The sequence below is a fragment of the Mytilus edulis genome, chromosome 4, assembly GCF_963676685.1.
Source record: "Mytilus edulis chromosome 4, xbMytEdul2.2, whole genome shotgun sequence".
In the NCBI taxonomy this organism is placed as follows: domain Eukaryota; kingdom Metazoa; phylum Mollusca; class Bivalvia; order Mytilida; family Mytilidae; genus Mytilus; species Mytilus edulis.
Genome location: NC_092347.1, coordinates 6,709,231 through 6,733,624, shown reverse-complemented (window position 1 = coordinate 6,733,624; position 24,394 = coordinate 6,709,231). Strand labels below are relative to the sequence as shown.

The 24,394-nt window shown below is 31.5% G+C and overlaps 2 protein-coding genes across 2 annotated transcripts in view; one reads left to right on the top strand and one right to left on the bottom strand.

Moving 5' to 3' along the window:
* The window catches only part of LOC139518834 (adhesion G-protein coupled receptor V1-like), a 110,079-nt gene that overhangs the window by 74,198 nt on the left and 11,487 nt on the right, over window positions 1-24,394 (bottom strand). The window contains exons 12-29 of the mRNA XM_071310451.1: window positions 24,233-24,371; window positions 23,881-24,095; window positions 23,231-23,419; window positions 22,716-22,866; window positions 22,063-22,256; window positions 20,599-20,722; window positions 19,471-19,725; window positions 19,010-19,139; window positions 18,196-18,419; window positions 17,405-17,625; window positions 16,101-16,257; window positions 14,884-15,101; window positions 14,142-14,266; window positions 13,124-13,252; window positions 11,697-11,911; window positions 10,964-11,199; window positions 10,466-10,726; window positions 10,058-10,195 (exon numbers count right to left, since the gene is read on the bottom strand). Coding sequence (XP_071166552.1) covers window positions 10,058-10,195; window positions 10,466-10,726; window positions 10,964-11,199; window positions 11,697-11,911; window positions 13,124-13,252; window positions 14,142-14,266; window positions 14,884-15,101; window positions 16,101-16,257; window positions 17,405-17,625; window positions 18,196-18,419; window positions 19,010-19,139; window positions 19,471-19,725; window positions 20,599-20,722; window positions 22,063-22,256; window positions 22,716-22,866; window positions 23,231-23,419; window positions 23,881-24,095; window positions 24,233-24,371 — 3,321 coding nt within the window. The remainder of the gene's footprint in view (window positions 1-10,057; window positions 10,196-10,465; window positions 10,727-10,963; window positions 11,200-11,696; window positions 11,912-13,123; window positions 13,253-14,141; window positions 14,267-14,883; window positions 15,102-16,100; window positions 16,258-17,404; window positions 17,626-18,195; window positions 18,420-19,009; window positions 19,140-19,470; window positions 19,726-20,598; window positions 20,723-22,062; window positions 22,257-22,715; window positions 22,867-23,230; window positions 23,420-23,880; window positions 24,096-24,232; window positions 24,372-24,394) is intronic.
* LOC139518835 (C-type lectin domain family 4 member A-like) lies at window positions 1,002-6,800 on the top strand. The gene is made up of 2 exons (XM_071310452.1): window positions 1,002-1,930; window positions 6,181-6,800. Exons 1-2 carry the CDS (start codon window positions 1,288-1,290, stop codon window positions 6,438-6,440), a joined length of 903 nt encoding a protein of 300 aa, XP_071166553.1. The 5' UTR covers window positions 1,002-1,287; the 3' UTR covers window positions 6,441-6,800.

The window sequence follows — 24,394 nt, the reverse complement described above, 5'->3', positions numbered from 1 at the left end:
ATATTAAAAAAAAAACAGTTATGTACCCAACAATAATTGTTTATTTTCCTTTGAAAAATTCTTTAAAATTCACTAAATGCGGCTTGATGATGGTAGTCATTTTCACAAAGTTTTGGATGCTTATCATAAATTTAACAACTTCACAAAACCCCATTTACTTTTGGATATATTTTTATATGTAATTCAACTGCCCACAAGTTGATTGGAAAAAAATCAGAATTTCTTCTGACTGATTTATATTCATTTGGATTTTACAAGTTATAACAGTCAAAACTTGTATCCAATCATGGGAGTCTTGATTATCCTCTTTATATGAATAATGACAGAATTGGATTTATATCAGAAGTTCTTTCATTTTTATAAAAATTCAATTAAAGCAAACAAATCTCAAATCTAAATCTAAACATGAAACTTCAAATAATTTAAACTGACTTCATTTGAATAAAACTTGAACAATTATTGAGTTTCCCAGTGTCATAACTTAATCAGAAATTCAAGGACGATCTATTATCATGAAAAATCAACATGAGAAATCTTTTAATTTTGAAAACGATGGCAATGCAGACATCAATTAAAAGATAAAATTAATCAAACTGAAACAAACAAAAAATTAATCTTTAAAGTACATCATTACATAAAATATTTGTTTCTGATTTTTTTCTCTCTGGTTTTTGATCCAACCAATTTATACTCTCTTCTACATCTCCTACATAAATCAAGGGTCACATAAATCATTATTGCAAAATAAATTTCAAATATTATAGCCCACATGTTGAATGATTTTAGAATTTTACACATCAGCCCATCATACAATATCTATCAAAGGTTGTCCTGAGATTAGCCACGCTTTTCTGAAGAGTTATGTAAAATAGCAACTTCTGGGGATTAAATCTTCCCTTTGAAATCTGTAAACAACTTACTAACAATCCAATAAAATTCATAACTTTAGCCATAAATCAAAGTGATTAAATTTTTGTTACAATTATTATTCTGTAGTCAATATTGTATTAAACCTGCCATTCAATAAAAGGTTGTGAAAAATTGTAAAAGAACATCATTTGGTTGCGGTATTGATGAAAGCTTGTTGATCGTAAGGCGGTATTGTGTCTAAATGAGAGGAAAATTATATCGTTTACATTTTTGAAGCTGATCAGTGACATTCTGTATGCATATTTATAAGTATTATTAAAATTGTGCATTTAATCCATTTGAAGTTAAAACAGCAGTATGAAAACATGTTAAATTACATGACTGAATTATAAAATAAAGTGATCATACTGCTAGAAGATGTCTGATAAATTCTGGACCACTTATTTCATTACTTTCATTCTGTTTGTCTTTATAAGTAAAATTGATGGATTAAAAAGTGATTCAGCAAAATGTTTTGTCAAAATGAACAATTTCACTTATGAAATAAGTATCTTGAAGAAGCATGGGTTAACCCCAAAACAAAAAGAAAATTTTGAGGAATGGAGTAACAATAAAAATGAAGAAAAGACTTTGAACTCAAAAAGTTATCATTCGAGATATAAAAGATCAACAACTGCTGGGGAATCTCAGGTTTCAGATCTTGAAGTCAGCAGACTTAAGAGGAAAATAGGCAGACTAGAGAAAAAACTGTCAGAATCAATGGACGACCTTTCAAAAGAAGTAACAAAAGGTTTCAGAAGAATGGAAGAAAAAATAAGAGACATTAGTACACCAGGTCATTCTAAACGTGAAATCAGATATTTACCGTCTCAAACCCCATGTCCACAAGACTTTCACCTTATTGATGTAGGGAAGCTTCAAACCTGTTATTTATTGTCTAATTTCAATACAACTTGGTATGAAGCTAATGAGTATTGTACGGCTCTTGGTAGTGATCTGGTTGCCTTGGAATCAATCCAGGAACATTACGTGCTGACATACATGATCAAAAATCATCACGGTAAGTAAGATTGTAGCAACAAACTTTCAGTCATGTCACTTATTTTATAGAAAGTTTTTTTTTTCCCTGATAGATATTGATTCAGTTTACATATATTTTAGAAACATTTGATTTTCTTATATCATTTAGAAAAGGGGCGAAACATACAAGAGGGACAATTAAATTCATAAATTAAAAATAAACTGATAACACCATAGCTAAAAAAGAAAGACTAATAGACACAAATATACACAAAAAAGCAACATAGGAAATTAACGACTTAGCAAAACAAACCCCAACCAAAATCTGGGGGTGATCTGAGGTTACGGCAGGGAAAGCAGATACTGTTTCACTTGTGGCACTCGTGAAATTAGAAGGATGCGTTGATCAGGGAACAGCCTTTATTTTCTTAATAGTGGATTCAGTATAATTCAGGGGATATAAATCTTCTAAGATTTTTTCGGGTTAACAGATGAACAAAGAATTTCAATGTTAGAATAAGTACAAATTTTATATAGGCTTGTATGCAGATCGACTTTAATTAGCAGAGCCACAATTTCCTATACGTTTTCCTCAATCCTTGAAAATTGGTATCCACGCGAAAATTAATTCATGAATTTCATTGGTATAGGTAAACTATTTATGTGTAGTTCTCTGGTATAGGAATACAATGACTTTAAATTTCCAAAATAGTACAATTTTGTATAGGCTTTTTATGTAGGCAAAACCACAAGAAATAAGTTATCCACAAAAATTTAAAAGATCTTTAATCTACAAAGACTGATAACCATGATAACTATGAAATTAGTTCACAGTAAATCAAATATGATATATCAATGTACAGGTCCTACTAAAAAGCACCCGGGGAAGAAAATAAAGCGCTGGGAGGAGAAAATAATAATATTTTATAACATTAAATGTTTTCATGGATAAAAACATCAAAAAAATCATTGCTTGTTCTGTCTACAGTGTATAGATAGTGGTGTTGCACTTTTACATTTTAGATTTCAAAATTGTATATATGTAAGTAAGCCGTAAATATAAACAAGAGTATATAGAAGAATCATGAACGATATTGTCCTCAATCAAAATGTATATTTCGTTATTAAAAAAAATAAGTGTCTGAGGTCTTAAATTCGCAACTGCACAGGTGAACACTCTTCAAAGTTTTGTGTTTTATTAAACACATCGATGCACTTGAATTGACATTGGACGATCGTGGAAGGGTTTCAACATGCCTGTCAGTACTCACTAAGAAAAGTTAACCCCACTGCTAAAGCAAATATGATATTCAGGCCTTGTGGAATATACCGTAAAAATTGTAAAAAATTTTATATTTTTTTTTTGTAAAACCAAAACTGTTTAAACCGCGGCTGCTTATCGGTGATTCAATGTTATTTGTTTTATACCAAACACCTGCTTTTAACATGCATAGTATAATTGTTTTATTTGCTGATGCTGATATACATGTGCGTGTCACTTTTATCGTTCTTAAATAATGTGTTACTCTTTTAATTTTATAAAACTAATATGTATCTGTGAATTTAAGTTGTTTTGGCATTTTTCATTTTGATGTCATTTTTGAAAAACATGTCTTTTGATGTCTAACATTTTATAAATCTTCAGCATAAGCTGTGATCCATTATGATCTGTCTTTCGAAATAGTATTCATATATTATTGTTTAAATTGAAACATTCATACTTGTTTTTGTGCTTCATTACAAATGTTTATTATCTGAATTTGCAAAATACTTGTCTAAAATTTATAAAAAAAATAGTGTGCATAATAACTTATTTCATCGACACAAAGTTGTCTCATGCCAATACAATTTCTATATATTTTCCCCGAGCGCTTTTTTTCTTCCCCCGGGCGCTTTTTAGAAGGACCCCAATGTACACTTATTCCTTAACATATGGTTATATCCTTGCATTAAACTCACATTTATTTAAATCATAATGAGAAATAACTGTGGTGCTTTTTTTAGGCAATCAGATGTAATAAAATTCTGAAATCATTTATGATTTCTTTGACTGAGTTTTAAGAGACTATGAAATGAAATCCAAATTTTTCTTTTGAGTTTATTAGGAAAAAAAGAGTATAGTTTATATGTTTTTATAACATAGAACATCTGTAAAAATTAGGTATTGGTCTTATATGTGTTTTGTGCTGATAAAAAACATTCAGGTTAACTTCAGAGTACTAGTATATCAGACTTTGCCACAGAAAAGTCCCATTTATTCTATTTCAAAATAATCCCTAGAGTAAATCATATTTTGCATCTAGAACTAAACAATGACTACTAACTTTCCTTAAAAGGCCTTGGTAAAAAAAATCAGACAAATTCTAGTCAGAACTTGTAAAATTGCGGAGAAAACACATTAATCTAACAAGGATATCTAACCTTACAGTAATTTTTTACATTTAATCATCATTTAAAAGACGTTTTAGAGATTATTGAATTAAAGAGGAATCATTCAAATTTTGTTAAAGTGATAATTTGATGTTAAAATACAATGAATAAAATGAGACTCCATTCAATTGATGTTACCAAGATAATTTAATCGAAAATACAATTGACAATAGAATTGAATTTATTTCTTAAGGTAGACCATTTCATCCTTCTGTACATTGATAAACTGAAAGTGACATTTACCACTCATATTTTAACACGCAAAAATTCCACTTGACAACTTATTCATATAAAATTTGAAGAAATAACACATTTAAAAATATGTCTTTTCAAATAATCAAATGCTTCAATTCTAATCCTCAAAGAGAAAAGTTTATAAATAAAGACTTGAAACCCCACAGTTCTGACAGTGTCTTCTGACAGTGTCTGAAAACAAATTCTGTGGTCTTTTTCTCACAGCTAATCCAAATAATTTATGTTTAAACGTGCTTCATGCAAACATTAACCATGTAATTATGATTAATTAATTCTACTGGGAAGTTCATACAGTTCAAATAAGTGCAATCTACTTTTGATACCAATATTTTTTCCTTCAAATGACGATTTTTAAATATTAATTTTTCTTGGCACAGAATTAAAACCTCAACCGAAAATGCTTCATCGTTCAATTAAATGCAGATTTATTCATATATATGTAAAGACTTAACCTGCAATGAATTTGAAAAGAAATACACAACTAGCAGTGTGTGCAAAAATCAAACAAGAGGCCCCTGGATTGCTCAACTGGTATAGATATGCAATTAGGACTATTGTTTTAATTTACAACAGTTTTAAATTTAAAATCAGATATAAACAAAAATGTGTCCATAGTACAGGAATGCCCCATCCGCACTATCATTTTCTATGTTCAGTGGCATTGGCGGATCCAGGAGGGGGGGGTTGGAACCCCCCTTTTTTTTGGTCGATCAATGCATTTGAATGGGAACATATAGTTGGACCCCCCCCTTTGTCCTGGGTTGGGAACCCTCCCCCTTTTTTAAATGGCTGGATCCGCCACTGAGTGGACCGTGAAATTAGGGTAAAAACTCTAATTTGGCATTAAAATTAGAAGGATCATATTATACGGAACATGTGTACTAAGTTTCAAGTTGATTGGACTTCAACTTCATCAAAAACTACTTCGACCAAATTTTTTAACCTGAAGCGGGACAGACGGACGAACAAACGGACGAACAGACAAACAGATGGATGAATGGACGCACAGAACAGAAAACATAATGTCCATAAATTGGGCATTAAAACTATAAAAATAAAATTCTTAGCTCAGAAATGGTGATATTGTATACACATAATGATATGTTTATGCCTTACCCTGAAAAGAGCTGCTAGAAATCTGAGAATCAGGGTTTATGACTAATTTGTGTCATCTTCAGTAATATAATTGAAACAATTTATAGTTCATTAATTTTTTTTATATTTGTATCATATATATTATTTTACATACATATATATATATATATATATCTGAATATACGTTTAACAATGTGACAGCAGATCTTATTTTTTAATACCACCCAATCAGGGAATCCTTTTCAGGTTCATGTGATTTACTCATTTGAACATTGGTAAACAACTGTTGCCTTAAGTAATAGTATACTAAGGGGTAATGAAAAGAGGGTGCGTATTATACATAAGTGCATACTATATATGACCAAATACGGTACCTAGAATGTTTACCTACTGAGGGTACTGAAAGGGTAATATATCATTGAACCTACATCTTTTACAGACCACAGTAAGGTAGAAGGATGGTTGGGGTACTATAAGGGTATTATATTATTGAACCTATATCTTTTACAGACCACAGTAAGGTAGAAGGATGGTGGACCAGTGGTATGTTTATATCTAAGACTAAACAGTGGATGTGGGCCACAGATATCACAGTCAACAAACCCTTCACATTCATCAGATGGGCTTCAAACCAACCGGATGATGATTCTTCTAACTGTGTGTATCTCAGACGAGATGACGACCAATTGTGGAATGACGAACTCTGTACCTCAAAGTTTAACTTTGTCTGTGAAACATGCTTTGGCTGTCACAGACATAATGGCTATTGAAGAATATTTTGTTGTTTCTATTGCTGCTTTACAATCTTATATCAAACTATGTTATAGACAGCAATTATTTTGAAAGACTTGGTTAAAGCCAAGTGAACTGTGGACACACAGACAGAAAGTGATTTAGAAAAAGAATTAATTTACTGTTGATAACTTATTTTTTAAATTCTATATATTTAGTCTTTGCTTTGAATATGTATTGTCTTGTGCTTGGCAGAATAAAAAATATTCCATGCATAAAAAATTTCATTTGAAAGTTATACTTAGAATTAGACTATTATAACAGTTGATCTTTTTGATTGAAGCTAAATGTAGTAACAATATGTTGACAAAAGAAATAAAAATATCTTGCATACAAAACATGTTTTATTGCTAATCGGGACCGGCTTATGTATATACTTTTCTCTTATGAATCAAGAAAACATACTATAAACCAACTTATTTTCGTGGATATTTTGTTTTGCGTTTAGCTCTTTCTAGCCCACTTTGCAGCAATTTAATTTACTTGATTTAGTTTTAAAGAAAGATTCAGGTTTCTAAACTTTCGTGACGATTTACATTCACATTAATTTTTTTTACTCTTGAAAATTGAGAAAATAAATAGCTAGTGAAAATTAGTTGGTTTACAGTAAATACAATAATGAATTTTTATTTTAAAATATTCACTTTATAAGCAAGAATATCAGCAAGCCTGGAAAGCAATGATTCCAGAAATATGATTGCCCTGATATAATAAGGCTAAAGTAGACACATTAGCAGATCATATGAATGGCAAGACCAAAAACTATAGTCTCTAAAGAGCCTGTGTCGCTCACCTTGGTCTATGTGAATATTAAACAATGGACACAGATGGATTCATGACAAAATTGTGTTTTTGTGATGGTGATGTGTTTGTAGATCTTACTTTACTAAACATTCTTGCTGCTTACAATTATCTCTATCTATAACAGTACTTTCTGTGGAAAATGTTATTGAAAATCTTCAAATTTTAAGAAAATTTTTAAATATTGACTATGAAGGGCAATAACTCCTTAGGGGGTCAATTGACTATTTTTGTCATACTGACTTATTTTTAGTTCTTACTTTGCTGTACATTATTGCTGTTTACAGTTTATCTCTATCTATAATAATATTCAAGATAATAACAAAAAAACAGCAAAATTTCCTCAAAATTACCAATTCAGGGGCAGCAACCTAACAACCGATTATCCGATTCATCTGAAAATTCCAGGGCAGATAGATCGTGACCTGATCAACAATTTTACTTCCTGTCAGATTTGCTCTTAATGCTTTGGTTTTTGAGTTATAAGCCAAAAACTGCATTTTACCCCCATGTTCTATTTTTTTTAGCCATGGTGGCCATCTTGGTTTGTTGGCCGAGTTACCAGATACATTTTTTTAACTAGATACCCCAATGATGATTATGGCTAAGTTTGGTTAAATTTGGCCCAGTAGTTTCAGAGGAGAAGATTTTTCTAAAAGATAACTAAGATTTACGAAAAATGGTAAAAAATTGACTATAAAGGGCAATAACTCCTAAAGTGGTCAACTGACCATTTTGGTCATGTTGACTTATTTGTAGATCTTACTTTGCTGAACATTATTGCTGTTTACAGTTTATCTCTATCTATAATAATATTCAAGATAATAACCAAAAACAGCAAAATTTCCTTAAAATTACCATTTCAGGGGTAGCAACCAAACAATGGGTTGTTCGATTCATCTGAAAATTTCAGGGCAGATAGATCTTGACCTGATAAACAATTTTACTTCCTGTCAGATTTGCTCTAAATGCTTTGGTTTTTGAGTTATAAGCCAAAAACTGTGTTTTACCCCTATGTTCTATTTTTAGCCATGGCGGCCATCTTGGTTGGTTGGGCAGGTCAACGGACACATTTTATAAACTAGATACTCCAATGATGATTATGGCTAAGTTTGGTTAAATTTGGCCCAGTAGTTTCAGAGGAGAAGATTTTTCTAAAAGATTACTAAGATTTACGAAAAATGGTTAAAAATTGACTATAAAGGGCAATAACTCCTAAAGTGGTCAACTGACCATTTTGGTCATGTTGACTTATTTGTAGATCTTACTTTGCTGAACATTATTGCTGTTTACAGTTTATCTCTATCTATAATAATATTCAAGATAATAACCAAAAACAGCAAAATTTCCTTAAAATTACCATTTCAGGGGCAGCAACCCAACAACGAAATGTCCGATTCATCTGAAAATTTCAGGGCAGATAGATCTTGACCTGATGAACAATAATACCCATGTCAGATTTGCTCTAAATGCTTTGGTTTTTGAGTTATAAGCCAAAAACTGCATTTTACCCCATGTCAGATTTGCTCTAAATGCTTTGGTTTTTGAGTTATAAGCCAAAAACTGCATTTTATCCCATGTCAGATTTGCTCTAAATGCTTTGGTTTTTGAGTTATAAGCCAAAAACTGTGTTTTACCCCTATGTTCTATTTTTAGCCATGGTGGCCATCTTGGTTGGTTGGGCGGGTCACCGGACACATTTTTTAAACTAGATACCCCAATGATGATTGTGGCCAAGTTTGGTTAAATTTGGCCCAGTAGTTTCAGAGGAGAAGATTTTTGTAAAAGTTAACGCAGGACGACAACGGACGCCAAGTGATGAGAAAAGCTCACTTGGCCTTTCGGCAAGGTGAGCTAATAAGTTGAATGATATTAAAACAAGAATGTGTCTATATTACATGGATGCCCCACTCACACAATAATTTTCGGTAAATGGACAGAAAGTCACAGGACATAAAGTCACAAATTTGGTAGGACAAAAAGTCACAGGACAAAAAGTCACAAATAATTTGTTGACAATTGTTTGAATATATATTAAGAGAAATATCTTGAAATATTTACTTTTTAATACATATATTCATATTAAAGTTTAGGAAATGTGTCATTATACTTGAAAAATCAAGATTTATTTAATTTTAATCATGCAAAAGATATATTTCTTGGCACCATGAAGCCATTTAAGTGCCAAGCCATTTTGACATTTTGTTTTTTTTAACAATTATTTGATCATCTTTGATATTTTTGGATAAATTTTGTTAACAAAGTTGGTTTATATACAATAGTTCAAGAAAAATACAAAAATATTTTTCTAGAAATAAGCAGTTTTTATTCAAAGAAAATAATCAGAAAAAAAGAATTGTGACTTTTTGTCCTGTGACTTTCTGTCCTACCTTTTCAATGATCAGTAAACCATGAAACTGGGATAAAAACTCTAATTTGGCATAAAATTAGAAAGATCATATCATTTGCAATATGTGTTACAATAACTAGGTTTCAAGTTGATTGGACTTCAACTTCAGCAAAAACTAACTTGGCAAAAAACTTCAACCTTAAGAGAAACAGACGCACAACGGGATAAATAGATGAAAGGAAGCACAAACCCAAAAATATAATGCTCCTAGGTCAAGAATAAAATTGTTTTGAAATAGAACTTATTAAACATAATGTTTTGGATGTTATCATGACAATGGTGGAAAGCTATCAAAAAGCATTCACCATGATTATATTTTATAATTTGATACCATTTGAATACATTTAGAAACCTAGACTGACAATAGAACTATCAGAAACATACCTGATAATCTGGAGTGGAAATTCCTGAGCTTTTAGCTGTTCCATCAGTTGTCCGCCACTCCACGGTAACAAATCCAGCAGTTCCTTGTGCTCTTACAACCATTAATGCAATTGTTCCTGCCTCCTCATATACTTTTATCTATAAAAAAAATACAATATTTTCATAACATTCAATGATTTAATTTGGACGTAACATGTCTTCTAATTTGCTGAATATTTTTTGTCTATCAGCTCATATACATAATTTTCTTGTGTTACCATTTATTCCCTAAAAATAGAATTCAGAAGGAATGACTGTAATATTTTTTCTGTTGTTAATAATTTTTCAAAATAACCTCAAAAATGTGGTGCACATCTTTAAATAACTAGATTCCTATTACAGTTCTTTTAAATTACTGTATTAACTTACAGTTGGTTCTTCTGTAGCTACAGGTAGAATTCCTTCATCAGGAGAAGGAGGTCGTGTCCTGTTACTGAACTGTAATACTCCATTAGAATGGTCATTCTTTAGAATAGTAAACACAGAACTAGATTTGGACAGGTCTATACTGGCTCCACTGGTGTTAGTAGGACCCTGTGAACCATCAGTGCTGGCAACAGTCAACAGTCTGATGTGAAATATCTCATCAACTTCAGGGATATCATCATCTTTGACAGTCAAGATGAACATCTGGAGAAAAATGTATAAAATTAATATAACTATTAAGCATGTGGCACAGGAATAAATTTTTCAATGTGTTTGTCAATTATCATAAGAATAAGGGTTGTTCTAGGAAAGTTGTGTAATATACAGTATGGGTTTTTCTCATTGTTGAAGACAGTACAATTGCCTATAATGTTTTCTCAGGGAGGCCTTCTGAATTAACAAATAACCAGGTCCAATTTAAATAAAACATGAGCACCTTACCTTAAGTCTTTCTCCAGCATTAAACACCATCATTCCTTTACTTGCTACAAAATCAGCAGCAGCCTCTACTTCTCCTGCCCCTAGAGACTGGAACACACCCCATGTCACATTCACATTACCGTCATCTCCCCTTTGTCTATCCACGGTACAGGAAACAGTAGTGGTTTCCATGAGTGCCTGACTGGGACTACAAGTACGTATACTAAATACACCATTAGCATTGTCACTCTTCTCAACTGGAAATAAAATAACTTAATTCATTATTTAACATTTTAAATTCTCTAAATTCTTAAAAATCTTTCAAAATCAAAATTCAAACTGGTTGTCAATGAATATAATGAGGATAATAGATGACCTTGATTTCCTTGTCAGATAACAAGATCAAGTTACCAGTTACAGCAAGAGACACTTAAGATTAGGCACATTACAAAATTTAAAACACACTGTTCAATCTTTTAAACTATAGATGTTTTGACTTTTCAGCTATTAGGCACTACCTACTGTAAATTTAGAAATTATTGCAATGTTTTAATTATTGCAAAAATTGCGACAGGGTTATAATTACAATAATTTAAAAAAACATTTTGATTTTTTTTATATGAATTAAACAGCATTTTTCTCAATATAGCAAAAAGTAAAATTGTATTTGAGTCTAAAATGACAAAAAAGCAATTATAAATGCACGCAATAATTTCTGAATTAACAGTATATCAACTATAGTAATGAATTTTACTTGTAATCCTAGAAATGCGATCAGTCTTGGACAATGTTCCACCATTATTGGCTGTTAATAACATCACTGTGAACATTTCATTGTTTTCTTCCTCCAAATCCTGAGTTGCTGTGACAACAATCGTCTGCTCTCTGAGTGCTTCATGGTAGGAAAGGTATCCAGATACAGGGGACAAGTCTGTCTTTGATGGGAGGTTATACACCTCATTCATTTCTCTATCAATATATAATATATAAAAAGAAAGAACATAGCAGTGTGGTCGTACGAATATGAATAGTCAATATGATTATGAACAAGAGTCAGCTTTTTGGTCATGAATGTTTGTCTCTAATATTTATTTAACTGTGCATTTGTATTCAGATATCGCAGATCAAATTTATTCGTTCATTGTGTAATCATACGTTTTTTGATTGAGTTAAGTCTGCCAATTGATATTTTATCGTATGTTTTTCTATGTTGTGATGTTATGCTATTGTTTCAGAAAAAGGGAGAAGGTTTGGATCCATTAAAACGTTTAATCCCGCTGCAAATGTTTGCACCTGTCCTAAGTCAGGAATCTGATGTACAATAGTTGTCGTTTGTTTATGTAATATATACGTGTTTCTCATTTCTCGTTTTGTTTATATAGATTAGACCGTTGGTTTTCCCGTTTGAATGGTTTTATACTAGTAATTTTGGGGCCCTTTATAGCTTGTTGTTCGGTGTGAGCCAAGGCTCCGTGTTGAAGGCCGTACTTTAACCTATAATGGTTTACTTTTTTAAATTGTTATTTGGATGGAGAGTTGTCTCATTGGCACTCACACCACATCTGCCTTTATCTATCTGTCAATATTTTATTAAATAAATTATAGGCCAAAAAAGGCTTCCTACATACTGTGGATTCAATTATTTTCGTTGGTACCAATTTTCATAAAATGCAAAAACCTTGCATTTTCGTGGATATGTGATTTTCGTGGTTCTGTCAAAGTCTGTCTGCATACAACTTTATAGAAATTTTTATCTCGTTGAACACTTTAATTTGTGGTTCACTTGTACCCATGAAACCCACGAAAATTGGTATCCAACGAATAATAATGAATCCACAGTATAATGATTACAAAAAGACCTTTAATGATAATGCTAAAGCTTCTGATAATATGGATTCAACTGTAGCAGTTGATTTCTTATTGTAATACAGTTAACAAATCAAAGCATATTTCTTTATGTTCATAATAGAAAAAGCCAAATAAATCTGTTTTCAATATTTAAAATTGTAAAATTATTACATACTTTTTAAGCCGAATTGAATTCATGCTGACTAAATCTGCATCTCAGAAATAAAAATTTGGAAATCTTGTAAAATGGAAAGGCCTTATGCATTTCAAACATGTGTGGTTTCCTATAGCAAAACATAGGTTTATTAAGAAAATTATTGTTACAAATCTTACAAGGCAGTTAGTTTTCTGGTATATATTCTAACATCCTGCAAATAGCCAATAAACATCTCATTTCCAGGTGCAATGGCTCCTACATGTAACCTTCCTGTCAAATCTATCAAGGGTTGAGAATTTAAAAGTCTGCAATACAAACATTATATATGTTAAAAACACAATATATATCACTCAACACAGGGTCAGAAATTGTTATCATTATTTTTGTTATTTAGTTTTGCCATTTATATTATGATATTAGATATTTATAATCAATTGTATAAAAGTCGTTCAAGTCGTCCTTAAAACCTAGAGCTGCATCTTGGTTTTTAACATAACTAAATATAAGTTATTCATATCTTCAGGATACAAATAAAACTGTCAAATTGCATGTCATAATAAAAAATAATTTAAGATCTGAGTACACATGTATCTTAAAGTTGCAATCACATGAATTCAGCTTTTGGTTTTCCTGTTTGCATGGTTTTGAACATGTCAATTTTGGGGCCCTTTATAGCTTGCTGTTTGGTGTGAGCCTAGGCTCCGTGTTGAAGACTGTATTTTTGACCTATAATGGTTTACTTTTACAAATTGTGACTGGATGAGAGTGTTTTCTCAATAGCACTCGTCTTCTTATATCTATATCTACAGAAAACTTGCCAAGGAAATAAATTTCTCTACACGAAAACACAATGAAATTATTAATACAGTCATATCAATAAGTTTAATCAATCTGAAACAAAAATCTTTTGACTTTGAATAAAAAAATCTTTTTTTTTTTTTTATTCAACAACAGTATTGCTCGCTGTTAACAATTACTCCACTGACATGTAGATAGAAGTTGGCTTGTTTTGTTGCAATACTGTTTTAATATGAAATTCAAACAGACACACAATACAAATATACTTACTTAGTACCGAGGACTCCACCATCTAAGTAAAATGATATAGAACTACTATCTACTGTTACTTACTTAGTACCAAGGACTCCACCATCTAAGTAAAATGATATAGAACTACTATCTACTGTTACTTACTTAGTACCAAGGAATCCACCATCCAAGTAAAATGATATAGAACTACTATCTACTGTAACTAAGATATGATGCCAGCCACCATCTTTTATGTTAGTATTTGTTGTGACTGATATCTGCTGGTTGTTCTAAAATAAAAGGAAGTTAAAAGCATCTAACTATCTGTTCTCTGATAATACATTTAATACTATTTCCTTGTGATTTAATTATGCATATTTCAGAGTCTGAAGAGTATTATTTTTTATGCTGATTCTTGTTGTGTTTGGTGATATATCTGTTTTGAAACATAATGGATGTAAAAATACTTATCACTGTACCAAGAGTGAATGCTCTTATATGTCTCAACTGCTGCAATATCAAGTTATAATGACAATTGTCAGATGGACATTTAAACATGTTAAATAGAATTCACATTTAACTAAATATTGTATTTAATATTTACAATTTTTTTTTGAGACATTGTCAACAATTTATCAAAGTCCAAAGCCTGTAATTTTGGCAAAAATTAGCAGAGCAAAACTAAACTTAAACTTGATCTGTAACTCATCATAGTTAACTCACATACCAAAAATCAGCCCAATATCTGAAGGTGTTTAGAAAAAATTCTGTATAATGGTTTGTTGCGGAATGACGGAAAACAGAATTTCGGAATGATGGAATTTTGGAATGACGGATAAGGGTAAAACTATATGGCACAGACAACTTTGTTGCGGAGCCATAAAAATCATTTCAACTCTCCACTTACACTACTTCCTGAAACAGAATAACCAAACAAGAATATGGCACCACTGTTTCCTGTAGTGACCTTGAGTGTATAGAAAAACCTTGACCCATCATCTGTGGTCTTGGCAACAATGTAACTGTTAAGGTCAGCAAAAGGTTGTATCCATGCACTGATTGTGTATCCATTCTTTAGGTCTTCTGGTGGTGGCTGACGGTCACTGGATACTGTCAGATAGCTGTCTATAAAAACAGATACACAAATATTTAAAAAGAACTGCATTAACCTTCTGATTGGGTCTGTCGTATAAGCCTTAATTGTCATATTTCAAAAGCTTTGAAAATTTACAGCTGGTGCTTTTATATTCAAAAAACTTGTTTTTGGTAATATTTTTATTTTTATTTTTGTTATTTTTTTTAAGCCCTACACCTAAAATGGTCTATCTCTTTTTTGTGACAGTTATTTTCATATTAATTTTCTCTTGTTTCGGATTATCACATTTCAAAAACATTTAAAAAGGGAAATCATTCCATTTCTATTTGTTTTGTATTAAAGATAAAATTTAATGGCCAAATTTACTTGTTTAAAATATAAATAGTTTAAATATAGAAGCCATAGGCAGCAGACACCACTATGGTCACTTTTTAGGAAAATCAACATCTTTAAGAATTAATGATAATTCCTGTTGAGTATATTCCATAATATAACAGAATTTGATGACACTGTCAACAAAGTGAGAGGTTTAGCGCTATAAAACCAGGTTTAATCCACCATTTTCTACATTTGAAAATGCATGTACCAAGTCAGAAATATGACAATTCTTGTCCATTCGTTTTATATGTGTTTTATCATTTTATTTTGCCATGTGATTAGGGACTTTCCGAATTGATTTTCCACTGAGTTCAGTATTTTTGTGATTTTACTTTTCACAGTGATCAATTCTAAAGAGGTAATACGGGAGAAAAAAAACAAAGGGGAGACAATTTCATCATAATTGATTTTTATTACTGTGATTTATATAAACTTTTGTCTCTGTGAATGGTCTACAATTTCCCTGTTTGTGATTCTAAAAAATGGGGAAAGATGGAGAGAAGAATCAATCAGAACATAGTGACACCTACAAGGAAGTGTATTACTGTGATTTATTTAAACCTTGAATTCCCTGATTATAGTAAAGAAAGAAAGGTGGAGAGACAATCAATAAGAATTTAGCCACACCTTCAAGGAAGTTTATCACTTACTGACAGCCCCATCGAAGTACATAACATCTGTCCCTGTGTATGGTCTACGTTTCCCTGGAGTTTTACCCACATCGGATGATGGTTCCGCAATAAGAAGTAAATCATAGACAGATGGCATAGTCACTGCAACCTGATATGTATAGATCTCCCATACAACCTGGAAAACATCAGGAGAAGCATTGAATAACATACAAGTTTATTCTTTATATAATCACAATTAGCTACAGTAAAGTAAAAAATATTGAGAGGTTTTTATATACATGCCAAACAATGCATTCATGTGAGTAGCCCAAAAATACTAACTAACATTCAGTTACTGTGAAAGTACTTTAATTCGTGGGTGTCAATTTTCGTGGTTTGAGCGATATTTACATGTTCGTGGGTTTTTAAATTCATGGAATTTAGTTTTCTAAAAAAAAATAATTGAAAAATTAAAGCCTTCAGTAACAAAGGTTATAAATAGTCTGGATTGAAGGAAATTGCAAAGTAAACATTGACCCGTGTAAATCGTAGTGATAACACTAACTAATCCATGATAAAGTGATCAACAGATTAAAGACCATCAAAGGTGTTAATTAGGCCATAAACATGCCACCTAAAGAAAACAGTAACATAAACAAATGCTATAAACGTATCTTGAATTGTCAAACAATTCTTATCAAAATCAAGCCCAGCATAACATTATTATTTCCCATATGTACGAGAACTTTGAGGATATAAAATGAACACTTTATCCTACTAGCATGATTCAATACCGGAAATCTGACTTTCGTCGATCAAAAATATTTTAAATGAGAATTAAAAGATCAAAAGTTGTACAGTTTAGGTTATAAAGATTAAATGGGTATAATCCTGCAAGCGTTCTGTGACTGCTATTGTCTTGTCTCGTCTTGTATGAAAATCTTGCCTTTAAAAGACTTTTAAAGTATTCTCAGATTTAGCGTTATACAATATATTCTCTACTGTAGATCATATCAGTAGTCAAACCTACGGATGGGGATCTTTCCATGTCTTGATTTGGATAATAGTTGTTTTATTTCGTTGGACACTTAAATTCGTGGATAAAGTCATCCACGAAAATCACGAAAATTGGTACCCCACAAATAAAAGTACTATCACAGTATCTGATATTAACATTCCTATAATGATAATTATTAACCCAGTATTTTTGTACATTTTTTAAAAGTCACTATTGAACAAACAATAATTTATACTTTTTAATGTAGTGCTAAAACAATATTATAGTCCTAATACTTACCTGGACATTCCCAAAACCTTAAAAATATTATAGTGATAAAACTTACCTGGACATTCCCAAAACCACCCATCCTTCTCTCTACAACAAGTTTTGCCTCAGTTTTACTCTGTTCTCCAGGATAATAATCTTCTGCTATGGTCACTTCTGTAGAATTATAAGCAAAGGCAAATCTACCATAGGGATCATCACTCTCTTCAATGGTCAAGGTCATTTCTAGGTCAGTACCAGCCAATGAGGCTAGCTCTGCATCTGTTCTGCCAACAACAACTGAAATGATATAAGTTATTGACTGTCTAGTACTTGATGCTCTGTAAAGTAAATAACAATCTGAAAATACTGATTCCAAGTGCATGTTTGCTGGCAAGGATCTGACACAGGCTGTGAAGTAAGAAAAGATTGCATTTTTGTAGGAAATATGACACTATGACCTTATTGATATAACATGAAAGACAGTATGTTATTCTTCGGTAAATAAGGTTGCCTAAATGATAACAAGAATAGAACCAACCTTGCAATTATATTAGCGGTCATAAAACTTAGTACTAAGCATAAGGTAGTTTGATTTTTGTATTCAGACTCAGAATTAAGGTAAGGTTTGCATGAAACCTGGATTTTTTTCTTAGTGATATTTTACCAATATGATACATGTACATCATTTTGTTCAGGGAGGAGTACCCAATCATTTAATGAAAAAACATCGAAGATCGCCCGTCCCGTTTTTTCAGGTGATAGTACTGAGTAAAGTTTGATGACCGAGAGACAAACAGATATAAAAATATCTATACCAATAAAAACTAACTTGAATGAGTAAAATCTTTTAAAATGAACTTAAATTACCTTCAATATCATGTAGCCTCACTGTGTATACTCTTTCTTTCTCAGGTGCCAGATCAGATCTAGGGAATATTGTAAAAGTCTGTCTATGTAATCCTTCAGTAAATAACACTGTTCCATTGGATTTGTCAAACTGACTGCCATCTGGTGGCATTTTATTGGTCAGTACATCGATTATCTCCCATGATACCTCTATTTCTCCATATACACCACCATCTCTCAATATTCTATATGAAAAATGTAAATATACTGTAGAAGCAGAAATTTTCGTTGAGGATTAAATTTCGTTTATTTCGTGGAAAGAATATATTCACGATATTAAAACCCCCATGAAAATTTAACATTTATATAATATTACTTCCATTTATTTGAATCCACGAAATTAAATCCCCATGAAATCTTATAAAGACACAAAAACACGAAACTTTAACCCCACAAAAATTAGTGTTTCTACAGTAATTCAGATACTACACCAATAGCATATAATTTTTTTGGTAGAATATATCTTTTTCTTTAGTAAATCAATGTTTGATAATAATGCAATGTACTGATAATCGTATATTAATTTGTTGAGATATTTTCCACTGATCTTTACACAATCAACAATTAAGCAGTATTAAATAGTTGAAAAGATGTATTCAGTCTTAATCCATTTGCACTTTACACATCAACACCTTAAATTTTATGGAGGATACAAAAAAGTTTAGTTAAGAAAAAAGGATATAAATCTATAAGAAAACCATATAAGTGGGATGGCAAAAAATGCACATGTGTTATTCAGATATAATAGAATTAAAAAACAAAATAAAATATTTACGTAAGTTCCAGGTGACTTCCTTCTTCCACTCTGACTGAGAAAGGAGGTGACAATTTAAATATTCCATAGGCATTGTCATTGGCAAGAATAACTATACTACAGTTTGATCCTCTAGTTGTCACTAAATCTCCTAAAAAATACATAAAAGTAAATAATTAACCTGCAATTCAATAAAACTTAAATCCACTCTTTTCTACTATGACAAGTTGCTAAGAACCAAATCAAAAAATAATCAAAAAGTACTAAACAATGCCCTACCATATAAAGTATAAAATTAACAACACGAGAGATGTCAATAACATAGCAATTTTCCTGAGACATTAATAATATGATTTTACAACATGGTTATGTTTGGTATACAATGTGTTTTATTGCCATTGTTTTACTTAACTATTTTTTTTCTAATTCATGCAGTTGATTTCATTTAATAAAAAAAAAAAAATTAAACAAAATATCTTTACCCATTATTTGGAATATTTCAATAAAAAATGTCTCATTTCCTTCTGGTAAAGTATCTTCATTGATGACCACTTGAAAAGACACATCAGTCTTTCCCACAGCAAATACAGCATCCTGATTGGTCAGTTTGTTGTAGTCACCAACCAATGCTGTGCCATCTAGAGTTCTGTACTTGACTGTTTCCTGTTTACTTGCATCTCCTTCTCTATGTATTGTTACTGTCAACAAAGATCCTTCTGCTACATGATAGACTGACTCTGGCAAAAAATAAGAAAGGAACTGAGGAAAATGTCCCAAAACAGAAGAGAACAAAAAAAGTTTCAAATTGTTTGCTGGCAACTTGATTAAACATAAACCATGGTTTATTATGGTTGTTTTTTTTACTGTCTATACTTTAAAGAATTTGTTTACCTTTTTTTATAAGCTTAATTTGATCTAACATTGATATGCAGTTTAATTTTACTGATTTATTTTTATTAACATGCAAAAGAATATTCAGTGGCCAGTCCTTATATGTAATATGCTGCAACCGTTTATGAAATATCACTGAAAAGACCTGCGCTATTTTGTCAAAATACTAATGATGTACAGTTAGCAAATATCTTTCATTTATGTAAATTCTTTGTTCTCTTAACATCTTTTCATTTAAATTTAGTATCTTAGGTTCAGTCTGCATTAAAATTAAGAGGGGGACATGCTGATTCAAATGAACATTTACCTAGAGCTCGATGACACTAAATTATCTCCCCTGACTTATAGCTTTACAGTGCAATGTGTCCAGGTTTTAAATGATATTTTCTTAGCTATCTCCCATGTGTTTAGAACTCATTGCATGATAATGTTATCCTCCTCATTACTGCCTAATCTGACTCAAAGTAGCATTTACATTTTTTGTGTGAGAGTTTTATATGGGTTTATTGATCACAAGTTTATACTTTTGTGGGTATTCATTTGATTAATGATGAAAAACGTAAATGACTTTTGTTTAAAAATATTTGATAATGTGATAACATTCCTGCAGATATAATTTGTCATTAGATTACTGCTATTGTTATTTGGCGATAATGCTATTTCAGGATACCACTAGTGCAACAACTATATCATATAAGAATATGAAAAAATGTAGATACCTTGGAAGTAAACAGGGAAATCATTTTGGTTAATAATGATAGTGAATGTCTGTCTAGAACCAAGCTCAGCACCTCCAGTTGGATTATTTAACTGTATGGTGAAATTTTCTGCTGATTCTGGTATCTACAATACAGGAAGTTAGAATCAGAAACTATAAATATCAATCATGTCGGTAACAAACACTTTGGGAAAAAAATAACATACAAAGCTTTTTATTAACCATACTATTATTCCATGATATGCTTTCAATAAAAGGGAAGTCATATGTCTATTTCTAAAAAATTTCAAAGGTGAATTAGACTTAACAAGAATGTGTCCCCAGTACACGGATGTCCCACTCGCACTATCATTTTCTATGTTTAGGGGACCGTGAAATTGGGGTCAGAACTCTAATTTGGCATTAAAATCAGAAAGATCATATCATAAGGAACATCTATACTAGGTTTCAGGTTGATTGGACTTCAACTTCATCAAAAACAACCTCGAACAAAAAATTTAGCCTGAAGCCGAACAGACGAATGAATGAACGGACAGACAGACAGACGAACGAACGAATGGACGCACAGACCAGAAAACATAATGCCCCTCTACTATTGTAGTTGTGGCATAAAAATCAGCAAAGCTTTCAATAATCTGTTTTTGTCACATATACAAAAGAGGTAATAACAACAACTAAAATAGTTGTTATATAATCATTTTTAAAATATTCTTTCAAACATGAATTAAACACAATCTATTTATTGTTTGTCCTCAAGAGGGCAATCCCAAACATAATTCAGTCATATCAAATCTCTTTTGACAGCAGACAAATATGATTCCACATTAATATTTTTAAAAGTTTGATCTTTTTCTTCTGTAAAAAGCCTCATCCCATCTCTGATAAAAAGACTTAGGACTTTTGAATTGAGATTTTTATACACACTAAGCTAGAAATCTAACTCAATGAAATATATATCTTATCATTAGTCAAATTTGTTTTGAAAACACTTTAAATTTGTGATATAAAAAGCTAATTATTTAAGTTATAAATCTTCCCTTTTTGTCTCCTCTCATAAACTTCAAGATTTTATACTACCATTTGATTCATTTAGGAGCACTGAGTAGCCAATGGCAATGCCTAATACTCTTAAGATCTTCAAGGTAGAACAATCATATAATCTATATTAGATCAAAAGAAACAGACAACTGATTATCGCTATTTTAAAAATTTCCTTTGTTTTTGATCTTACTGACTGATAATAATCTTTCTCTGCATAGATATGTAAAATTGATGAAATTAATGAAATTAACAACATTGTCATAGGTAAAATAGCAATAAACAGATTGTCACTGGTCATCTCAACTTTATTGCACTTTCGCTGTAAAGGCTCAAGCAAGAAAAGAAAGACAATCTCATTGAGATGACCAAAGATAATCTATAATTATGTTCCTTATCTTGAATGTAAAACACATGTATTAATTACATCATCAGGAACTGTGGTGATCTGTATTGTCCCTTGACCTTGACTTTCACCAAATGTAATTGACCCTGACAAAGGAGTCAAATCCTGCTGGTTACTAGGTATAATATCCCATGCTACTGTAATACTGCCAAATGTTCCCTGGGTTCTCTGTACTGATATCAAATTTGTAACAGTTCCACTCAGGGTACTCTCATCTAAAAAGATATTTTTACTAATATAAAACATATATATCTATTACACCTTTACCCAGGGGGTTTGAGGGGTTCGTACCCCTTACCCCCACCCCACCCCTTGAAAACAAATAAACATTGTTAATGTCCATGTTCTCTTTGAATTGCAACTGTTTAAGTTGAGTATGATTGTATCTAACTCCCAACCCCTTGGAAATTTCTAACTACAGGCCAGTCTATTAAACAATATTCAAACATTTGAAATTATATACTTAAACGTCGTTTAAAGTAAGTGTGAGTATGAATGAACATTATTGTATTGAGTTGAAGCCATTATCCTTAATATGTAAAAAATAATCAACGAACAAGGTGATTTAATGTTCATTTAGAGACTTACATGATTAAATTGTGTTCCAAATAATGTCACAACTTCATTGAAAACTTACTTAATTAATAATTTTGGGTTTTAAGTCTAATAGTTACCCATATAGAGAACTGGAGGATCATCTTCAAATTGGATAAGCCCATAGGGGTTATCATTCTCAAGGATATCTATAGTTATCTGTGACCTTGACCCTATATCTGATGTACTGTTACCATAGCTGTTTAATGTCAAAGTAAACCTTTCTTCTTTCTAAAATAAACAAGCGAAATTGGTATTCTGTCAAATATAAATAAACTTCTTCATTCAATCATTCCCTCCCCCTCCCCTAAAATAACAAAAAGACATCTAAAGATCAACTCAAGTCATGTACAATTTATAAGGATATATAAGTCATGTCAAATTCCAAATCATCCTAATTTAGACAAGTTGTGAATAAAATGAATAAAAATTACCAAATATCTGGAGATGTTGGGGTTAACTCAATGAGATGGCAACTCAATAACACAAATTACTAAACACATATCAAGCCTTTTATTCACCAAACCTTTTTCCTTGAAATTCCCCCAAAAATTCCAGGAAACTTCTTCTATAGCTTACATTAAAAATGACATACCTCTGGAATCCCATCAGCTATAGGTAAAAGTGCAGCAGACATCTTCATGATACCAGGTTCAAACTTGAGTACATTAGTATAGCCATAGAATTCTGCTGCTCCATTAGGGACAACTGTGTACTGTACATGTCTAGTGACCAAAGAACCACCATTTCTGTCAATAACTACATCTATAGGAGAACTGCCTTCCTACAAGTATGTCAACAAATCATTCAATTGTTAAACTTTACTTACTGGAATGATATGGAATTTTAGTGTTTCTACTTGTAGCAAGAAAACAAGTTTTGTGACACCAATTTATCTTTTTATCTTATTAAGGCATGTTATAAAACCTATCTTCTCATTTTTTTATTTCAAAATTCTATCCAAATGATTTCTTTTTATGCACAAAAATGAGTTTTTTCATGAAAAATCTATACAAATTTGGCAAGTTTGCATGACTTCAGTTTGGAAAATAGCACGGTGACCACTACTTTTATCAAATTTTTGAAAAAAGCATAGTAAAATCTTCATTTTGGCGCAAAGTGTAAGAAAATTCCATCTGAGAAAATATATACTGATGATCCATAAATTTAAAGCAGATGACTTCATGCATAAACAAATAAAACTCGAGATATTAATTGGCAAGAGATAATAATAAATAAACTTACTTTAACTTGGTATGAATCTTGCATATCTGATGAAAACTGAAAAGTTCCTCCTGGGTTGTCATTTTCAAGAATTATGACCTTGACTTGTGTTGCACTATGTTTTAAACGCTGTGTATCAGATGGACTGACATAGGTCAAGGTCACTGTCAACTCTTCATTAACCTCAGGTAAATCATCTGGATTAATCAGAATGGTAAAGTCTGCCTCTGATTTGTCTGCAAAGGAAATATATTATTATATATAGTCTGCTACTATGACAACAAAACCAGATTTGAGATCATTAATTTATAATCCTGATTTTCTCAATCATCATTGGTTAACCTTCAATACTGTTGCCCAACTAAATACTAACCTGCTTCCATGACAGCAGTACCAGAAGTGGGACCAGTATCTTCCTGGGTTACTGAGGCAGCATTGGGACCAGATCCAGCTAATGACCAGCTTATGACTGCCTGACCACTTGTTCCTTCTCTGCTCAGTTTAAAATTAACCTGTAAAATTATTAGAGCTATAG